The following is a 9,952-nucleotide window of genomic DNA, read 5'->3' on the forward strand; positions in this document are numbered from 1 at the left end:
TTGCCCCACCCCCTAGTTTCGCACACAAGCGGTTCACTGAGCAGAGCCCCTGATGCTGCAAATACTCCTCTGATATGTATCCACCCTGACAAGTGTAAAGGGACTATTGGGTGGTATCTGAGGGTGCAACAATGTGGGTTTTTTCTGGGCTCCACTGGGTCTTATGCTGCGTTTATGGCTCAAGTTTGTAATTTATTAAAACCTCCACCATAATGTTAGAATGTGTTTGCATTGATACTCAATGCCAGCAATGAAATCAGGGGTGGTGTTGTTGTTTGAAACACACCACTCCTGACTTGATAGCTTGTGTGTGTTGATGAATTCCACATCCACTCCTGAGATTTAGCACCTATGATGCATTTATTTTTGTGTCTTTGTGTGCGTTGTACTGTTTTTGTGTGTGTTGTAGTGTATGTGGGTGTGTGCACTGTGGTTTAGTGTGTTGTATTGTATCTGTCCAATGTGTAAGTGTGTGTGGTGCGCTACGTATAAATATGTGTGTGTAATGGTCGAAGTGGAAATTTTGAAGTTATGTGCACACTCCAGAAAAAGAGGATGTCGCCACTCAAAAGGGGGCATGTCCTTGAGTGTAGTGTACCATGCTGTATGCCCCTTATACACATTATGCAAAACAGTAGTAGATCCCGTTACACTTGCCCCTTAATTATTTTGCCAGGCGGAAAGAGCTAAAATTCCCCTTATGCGACACAGAATGAGCAAAAAAATTCACATTATACCACCCGGAAAGAGACAAAATTCTCATTATATTACATAAATTGAGCCAAAATTCACGTTATGCAACATGGATTGAGGCAAAATTCACATCATGCCTCCCGGATTGAGACAAAATTCTCATTCTGCCACACAGAAAGTGCCAAAATTCACTTTATGCCACACGGATTGAGCACAAATTCACATTATGCCAACCAGATTGAGCCAAAATTCACATGGCGGGGTGACGCGTGGACAGAGATGGTAGGGTGATACAGGGCAGAGATGGCGGGGTGATGCAGGGACAGAGATGGCGGGTTAATGCAGGGACAGAGATGGCGGTTTGTTGCAGGGACAGAGATGGCTGGGTGATTCAGGGACAGAGATGGTGGGGTGACGCAGGGACAGAGATGGTGGGGAGATGTAGGGACAGAGATGGTGGGGTGACATAGGGACAGAGATGGTGGGGTGACGCAGGGACAGAGATGGTGGGGTGATGCAGGGACAGAGATGGTGGGGTGACATAGGGACAGAGATGGTGGGGTGATGCAGGGACAGAGATGGTGGGGTGACGCAGGGACATGCACCTCTATGTCACACTACATGTCACTACATTCATCCCACCTGCTAACTGTCACATTCATCTGACCCGCCTCCTGTTTACATCAATGGGGGAAGCCCAACCTCCAGACTGCAGCATCCTGTGGTCAGTATGGAGGTTGGATGGGGGTCACACACAGCCTCCACTGCTGTCTGCTGTACTCTGCAGACAGCAGCTGCGTCAGGGAGGAGGAGATTGGATGTCTGTGTGCGGCATCCATTCGTCTCACAGACAGGGGGGGGCACAGGGGCTGGGGGCAGCCCAGAAGCTTACTTTGGTGTTGGGCTTGCCCCCAGGGTAATGATCGGCGGTCCTGGCAGGGGTGATTGCGGTCCCAGCGCTTGGAGATAATGTAATCTTCAAGCGCCACCTCCGTCTACACTGCAGGTAGGCACCACAGTGTAAACGGTGCAAATCCCGGATCCGACTTGGCTTCAATCCGTTTTCCAAATGCCATGTCGGATCTGGGTTTTTTGGTGTAAAAGGTGTATAAGTGTGTGTGTTCTGTGTGATTGTTGGTGTTTTACTGTTTTTGGGTGTGTTGTCGTGTATATGGGTGTGTGTTGTACTGCTTGTGGTGTGTCATGTACTGTATGTGTGTGTTGTGTGTATCTGTCCAATGTGTAAATGTGTGTGGTGTGCTAAGTATACAGTATATGTGTGTTTAGTGTGCTGTGTGTGCTTATATGGTGTACTGTGTGTGTGATGTGTGTGGGTGTGTGTGTACAATGTGTACGTGAGTGTGTGATGTGTGGTCTATGTATTTCCCCAATTATTCCCAATTGTTGAAAGCCTTCACCATAATGCTAGAATGTGTTTGCATTCGTACAAAATAACAGCAATGAAGATGTAGTGTTGTTCCTTTTACTTCGGTTTCCCAGATCATCGATCTTTTTTTCCAGATCATTAATGAAGGCAAATTGAACCTTGGTGTTTTTTTTTACATTTCTAAGTGAAATTTCCAAAAAACGGCTTTGAGGTGCACACCACCAGGTCCAGAGGTACCTTCTTGCCAAATTTGGTGGCTCTGAGTGCTATAGTGTGTGCCCGCAATGCAACAGACATGCACTCACACACACACACACACACACTCTTCAACTTATTATATAGAAGCACCATTTGGAAGCTAATAGGTAGAATCAGATTGGTTGCTATGGGCAACATCCCATATTAACATCCTTGACTTCCGGTGGGGGCTGGAGATGGTTGCATGCTTGCGGTGCTCCTGGCTTCCATCCCTGGAGCCCCATTCCGGACCCCCAGAGAACCAGAGAAGCGGAGAAGGGGCACCAGAGAGAGTGGCAGGAGGTGAGGTTGTGAGGTCGGAAGAGGCCCCTGGCGCAAGGATGTGGCTGCGGCCCCCCGTGCAGGATGAGGCAGCGGCCCCCCAGCGGCAACAGCAGGATGCTGCGCCCCACCCCATTGGCCCAGAGGACCGCAGGCAGAGAAGGAATAAGACAGGAGGGAGCAGGATGGCCCACGGCACAGGCCACGGCCCCCAGCAGCATGGTGCGGCACCCCTGGCATACAAGACAGCAGGACTACTCCTGGCCACGAACACCTACAGTAGCATGACCTGAGGAGGAAACCCATGGGAGAGGAAATATGGCTCTGTCTCAGGCCAGAAATGGTGGAATCCAGCCCAGGGAGGGCCCAAGCTCCTCCTCCTGGCCCCCACCCTCATGGACTCTTCCTGACTACCCCCCTCTCCCTTCATGCTGGCTCTCTCTCACCCCCCCCCCCCCCCCCCAGCTGCAGCTCCAGCCAGGGCCCTGAAACACTGCCCCCCCCCCAACAGCCTTAGGATTCATCCTGCTGTGTGCTGTGAGGAAGATGGCCTGTTGAGCCCCTCTGCTGCTGTGAGTAGCATGATCAAAATGGCTCTGCAAATGGCTGCCTAGGAACTGTGTACTCAGCAATATGTAATCCTGTGTCTCCCCTATCTCGTACATTGCACAGCAATCTATATCTGTACTGTCTCGGGCCAATGCGTTTCAACTATGTACTGAAGTCTTTTTCAAGGCATAAAAGGCAGGCATGTACTACAGTACATAGTTGAAATGTGTTGGCCCGAGCAGGAGAACACTACTTTGATCTACCTGGAGGACGTGGGTATTACCATAAGCACAGCACAACTGGACTCTTGCCGTATTCACAATCTTAAGATCTCATGAAAATTGATGCCATCTAGTTCTCACCTAGACTTGGTAATTACCTTCAGCCTTTAGTTTCAGGATCCAGTGTGTTTCCTTCATTGTATATGCATTGTATAAGACTATATTCTTCTAGTTTTTCATTTACTGGGTCCCTTGCAACGGAGCTCCCTGCCGGTCCCCACCGCCTCAGCGGTGGTCCCTGATGCTCGCCCCCACCTCCGTGCTTCCACCTTAACCCTGCCCATCTCCCTGAAGTGGAGATGGGCAGGCTTCAAGAGAAGAAGAAGTATCGTGAACGATATCATCAAGTGTGTATGGTCAACAGTTAAATATATTGGCAGAGTTCAGCAGCAAGATGGCTGCAAATATCGCAGGAAAATAGTGCGGTGGCCATTTTTCCCATGATATGCACATGCGCACTGGAGTCTGAGTGCGCTAGTAAAAAAATAACAGGCGGAAGCTTCTCTATTACACCATACAGGGGCGTAACTCCCAGATGCAATGGAGACTGCAGCCTCTGGGCTCCAAGCCCTGAAGGGCACCTGCATATAAAATAACTGTTTCTATACCAGGAGCCCTGCTAACACCTGCAATAGAGGACAGGATGGCTCCTGCCTGGTACCACTCAGCCTGCGCTGCAGCAAGCAATGCTGCTGGACTCTGAGATGATACGCACAGGGGAATGTTGACACACACCATATTTGGGGGTGGGGCATCCATCTCCAACTTGTCTCCAGGCAACTGAGATTAACTTACACCTCTCACACCATAACCTTATATACAGTGAGTGTGTTTATGCAATGACTCTTTTCTGTTTTAGATTACAGGAATGTGGATTCTAAAGTCATTGCTGGGATTGTAGCCGGTAACGTCATTATCCTGATCCTGATTTCTCTGGGATTGTTCTGTTTTCTAAAGAGATACTTTGAGAAAAGACAATTAGGTAAATGATGATGATTTGTAATCATAGACCTTTTATATTCCAGTATTTCTTTATCTCTTTATTTGTGTGTGTGTGTGTGTATGTATGTATGTATTTATGTGTGTGTGTGTTTGTGTTTGGTGTGCGCATATATAAATATATTCTGTGGCAAATAATGGATAACTTGCTGCTGTGCCATCCAAAATACATCATTAGGGACAGAGGCGGATTTTTACCTCATGGGGCTCTAAGAAAGGCCCAGTTTGGGGCCCCCTTTCATCAAACAATCCATAGCACTTGTGGTTGTCAGCCCCACTCCCGTGCAGTCAGGATATTACCAGTCCCCCATAAACCAACCTGCGTTCAGCATATTACCGTACCCACTCCCTTACCCCCCTCAGGATATTGCTGTAGACCCTCACCCCCTTGCAGTCAGGATATAACCAGAACCTGAACTCCTGCCCCCATGGTTAGGATATTGGAGCTCAGCTAACCAACCCCCCTTTCGCAGTCAGAACATTTGTGGGCAACTACTCCCCCCCCCCCCCCTCAGTCAGGATATTACCGAAGCCACACACTCACACTGGTCAGAACAATTTCGGGAACACCCCCCCCCCCCCCCCCCCCCCCCATGTAAGGACTGCTGTAAAGATTTCTAGAAATAAACCACACATCTCTAATTAGGACTATTGGTGATTATCAGCTGTTTTAGCTGCTGGGTGTCTTATACCAAACTTCTACATCTGTATTACACAAACTTTTCCTGAATGTGATATATGTTTTCCAGGAACCGGACATGATGAAACTGAAGGAGCAGAACCTACTTATCAGGTATGATAATATATATACTGTATATTTCATATTACTATAGTATTACCCAGTGTTATAGTTATACATCATGTGAATATTCTTATGTACAGGCAGCATCTCAGACTGGATTACAATGAATCTTTAGTAATACAATGTAGCCATCTCCCTGATTTTGCAACATTGAGATACTTCCTTATGGGGCCTACACACGGGGCGATTTCAGAGCCTTTTCTAAGTGATCTGACTCGTTATCACCCGGGAATTAATATCCAACTTGCTGGATAAATCTAGTAATACAGCCTGTCAGGGGCGTAGCTAAAGGTTCATGGGCCATGGTGCGAACGGTCAGCTTGGGGCCCCCCTACATACAACAAAATTAAAATCTCGCCGCACAGTGATGCCAATTACACAATAAGCCACACACCGTGATGCCCATTACACCGCACACCATGATGCCCATTACGCTGCACACCGTTATGTCAATTACACAATACGCTGCACACCGTGATGCCCATTACACCACACACCGTGATGCCAATTACAAAATACGCTGCACACCGTGATGCCCATTACACCACACACCGTGATGCCAATTACACAATACGCTGCACACCGTGATGCCCATTACACCACACACCGTGATGCCAATTACACAATACGCTGCACACCGTGATGCCCATTACACCACACACCGTGATGCCAATTACACAATACACCGCACACCATGATGCCCATTACGCCGCACACCGTGATGCCCATTACACTGCACACTGTGATGGTAATTATTTAATACACAATATTCCCCATACCATAATGCTGCCCATTACACCCCACACCATGATGCCCATTATGCCACACACCCTGATGCCAATTACACAATACTCTGCACACCGTGATGCCCATTACACTGCACACCATGATGCCCATTACACCCCACAGTGTGATGGTAATTATTTAATACACAATACTCCCCATACCATAATGCTGCCCATTACACCCCACACCATGATGCCCATTACACTCACCTATGCCCCCTTAGTGCCAGACATTGATATTGTGTGCCCCGGCCCCACAGTGCCAGATATGCCCCCAAAGTGCCAGACTTATACCCGACACCATGATGTCCATTACACTCACATATGCCCCCATAGTGCCAGACACTGATACTGTATGCCCCCGCCCCACAGTGCCAGATATGATATGCCCCCACACAGTGCCAGACATATACCCGACACCATGATGCCCATTGGGCCATTACACTCACATATGCCCCATAGTGCCAGACAGACACTGATATCATACTGTATGCCCCTACAGTGCCAGAAGCCTCACCTGCTGCAGTGACCACTGCTTCCCTTAGTCCTCCTTTACTGATCCCTTCTATCCAGCATCATATACTGGCCAATACTTCCACCAGTACTCTTCTACTGACCCCTGCTTTCCCTAATCTACCTCTACTGACCACTGCTTACCTTAGTACTGCTCTACTGACTCCATCTATCCTGCATCATCCAGCGCCCCCCCTCCCCTTCGAGTGACGTCACAGGCTGCCTGCGCGCCCAAACAAGGTGGTCCCTCCCTCCGTCCCCTGGGGTGGCCAATCCCCACAATCGGCCGCCAGCCGCCCAGCCTCCCTTAGCAATGCGCCCGGGCCGCACCGCACCGCACACACAGCAGGGGGAGAGGGGGGCGGGTTGGCATAGCTATGCCGACCCGCCCCCTCTCCCCCTGTGTGTGCGGTGCGGCCCGGGTGCTCAATTGACATCATGCTGAGTGAGTGTGTTGCATGCTGGGACTTGTAGTCCCCCCCCTCCCGGTCTGTGCGCCGCCGCAGTCGCACACAGCCTGCTGCCATGGCCTGGCTGTCACTGAGAGTGACTGACAGCCAGGGCCGGGACAGAGAACACCGGACAACTCAGAGCTCTGGGTGTCACCCCAGAGACTGGTGACACCCGGTGCGGCCCGCACCCCCCGCACCTGGCTAGTGACGCCACTGGTCTTGTGGTCCGTGGCCCATCCAGGGGGGGGGGACCTGCTGCCATCGGCCCCCCTGGCTCAGGGGCCCGGTTGCAGGTGCGACCGCTGCGACCCCTGTAGCTACGCCACTGCCGCCTGTCAGTGTTCTTAGCGGAGAACACTGGCCCTGAAAGATTGCTCAGCACACAGCGCTGAAACATGGCTGTGCAGCAGCGTGCTGAGCGATCTTCCTGAGCAATCAGAGCGATTTACATTGCTCAGATTGCTCAGCAGCGTCGCCCTATGTGTAGGCCGCTCTAGTTGTCTGCTCAGGTTCAAATTCAAATCTGTTCCCAGCACAGTAAGATGAGACCAGAGGCTGCGACACTAACTCACTTGTACACGACTTGCTCACTTCCTGGGGTTCTATGTAGTAAACATTCTGTAAAAACATTTTACTGCAGAATTTTTCGGGGGGGGGGGGGGGGGATTATAGTACTGATGGTTCCACAGGAGCTCAGAATTAAATATATGAAGAATTGTAAAACTAGTATCATTATTTGCATATTAGAATGCTTATGTTGGATTTTATATGTGTGCAAAACTAAAAAACTACATTTATAATTGTAGAGAGTATTTGGAATATAAAAAATTAGCTATATAGAAAGTGGAAAGCTATAAAAGAGAAGGTGATTTGGATAATTCTCCAGGAGAGAAATGTATTGGTTACATTAAGGGGGTTGTTCTGGTTGACGCGCTCAGATGCGAATTCGCACCCTTGCGAGTCCACCAGAACCCGCCCCCCAGTCGCACGCAGTGCACGTTCACACGGCTTGCGAAGGGATGTCTTACATAAACATCTATTCGCAGACCTGAGGCAAACTCCCACATCTTTAGATGATCGGTGGCCATTGAAAGATGTGGTGCTACCCACCCCCGGCGCCCAAGTCACCCAGTGATTCAATGGGAACACACATGAAACGTTGGGCATTCCCATGGCGAGTACCCCAGCCTGCCGCCCCATGCCCCCCCCACCACCACCCGCTGCCTACAATGTTGGGTGCTTGCAGTTTGTTTGCCATGACCGCACGCACCCGGTGTATACTCATGCACAAGGTATCGGTCTCCGTGTGAATGAACGCTGGTTGCGACTGGATCGGAATAAGGCCCTAAATACCATTGATCCTATATAGAGGGGTGCTCAGAGGCTGGGTACTCAGGGCCGGTGCAAGGCACCGGAGCTCCCCAGGCGAGGGGGGGTGGGGCGCCACCTGGCTGCCGGATAGCACGCATCACTGCAGGGACCCCGCCGCCAGATCACACAGCGCTGCAGGTACCCGGCACGGACACCCCTGCAGCCTCCATGCAAGAGGCCAGGGGCGAAGTGCCGCCCTCCAGTGGCTGGCGCCCTAGGCACATGCCTAGATTTACCTAGTGGTGGTGCCGGCCCTGTTGGTATTACTTACCCAGGCTGGGGGGAGAGGCCCATGTGAGCTGCAGCCATTGGTTAATAATCAGTGACATTCTATCATTCAGTTATATTTTGGAAACTTTGTTATTTCAAGTAAATATTTACATAATAAGGCCAAATAATAGAAAATATATCTCACTAAATAATACACCTTTTCACAAAACATGAAATTGCAACAATTAATATTAATGAGTTTGCAATAAAAACATAATGGAAATATAAATAATTTAATGCAAAACAGCATAAATACATAATTAAACAATATATAGTATAATATGGTCCTAATGATTGGAACAGTATTATAGTAGTTTTATACTATATATTTATATAAATGATTAATATTATAGTATATCAATATCAGTGTACAAATTCTAACACTTCATATACATAAAACATCATGCACTGTACTGTACTTACATATATTTTATACATATTCACTTGGCGAATACAATAGAACTGAAGGATTAATTTCCATTATAGGAGTCAAATCATTTAATAACAAATAATTGTAAATTGTAAAATCGGCCTCCCTCGTCTTCTTATCTATCTTTGCTAGTCAGAAGATGTTCCTGCCCTACAGTCTCTCATTCTCTATCACAGCTGCCGTGTCTTTAAGGATAATCTGTTGTACTGTACAATGTTGTCCTGTGACCCTCGTCAGTGCATGCTATATTATACCTGATTACACATCCAAATCCACAAAGGTTTTCCACGCTCAACAAAATATATATATTTTTTTACGTGTTCCGTGTTTTTATTGAAACCAAATATTTCATATACATGTGATGTTTCTAAAACAAGGATCCTCTCTATGTTGTTATTAGGACACTTTAATTTGAATATTAATTCTATACTATTATTATACAGTAACATTTCTTTATGTTTGCTTCTATATTAAATACTTTCCTTTTTTTTTTTAAGGACCTAAAAGGACAGAAAAACGATATCTACACAACTATTACTATGCAATGAAGGCTGATATCTATGAAGAGATGTTATATGGAAACTGTAGTAAAAACTATTAGTTCATTAAGCTATCTGTATTCTGTAACATTGTACATCAGTGGTAGCCAACCCTAGCCCTCGAGAGCTACCAACAGTGCACATTTTTCAGACAACCTAGCTGCTGCACAGCTGCACTCATTAATCACTGACACATTTTAAAAGATACACAGATGGAGCTTATTAGCTCACTTGTGATTCTGGCCCTTATTCTGGTTGGTGCGGTAATATCCGTTATGCGTTCGTGCCGCCGATGTTTTGTGTCTGCGCATGTGCAGAGGCGTCTCTGCGCATGTGCGAGCGGGGCGTACGGCCAAATTCCG

General features: G+C 48.0%; 1 protein-coding gene across 1 annotated transcript in view; it reads left to right on the forward strand.

The window, feature by feature from the left end:
• Window positions 1-9,638, forward strand: part of LOC146041465 (sialic acid-binding Ig-like lectin 13) — a 41,093-nt gene extending 31,455 nt beyond the window's left edge. Inside the window, exons 6-8 of the mRNA XM_083161442.1 lie at window positions 4,289-4,411; window positions 5,178-5,221; window positions 9,549-9,638. Of these exons, the coding sequence (XP_083017568.1) occupies window positions 4,289-4,411; window positions 5,178-5,221; window positions 9,549-9,599 (218 nt within the window). The 3' untranslated portion in view covers window positions 9,600-9,638. The remainder of the gene's footprint in view (window positions 1-4,288; window positions 4,412-5,177; window positions 5,222-9,548) is intronic.
• The last annotated feature ends 314 nt before the right edge of the window (window positions 9,639-9,952 follow it).

The sequence above is a fragment of the Crinia signifera genome, chromosome 19 (assembly GCF_055691185.1).
Source record: "Crinia signifera chromosome 19, ASM5569118v1, whole genome shotgun sequence".
Classification (NCBI taxonomy): domain Eukaryota; kingdom Metazoa; phylum Chordata; class Amphibia; order Anura; family Myobatrachidae; genus Crinia; species Crinia signifera.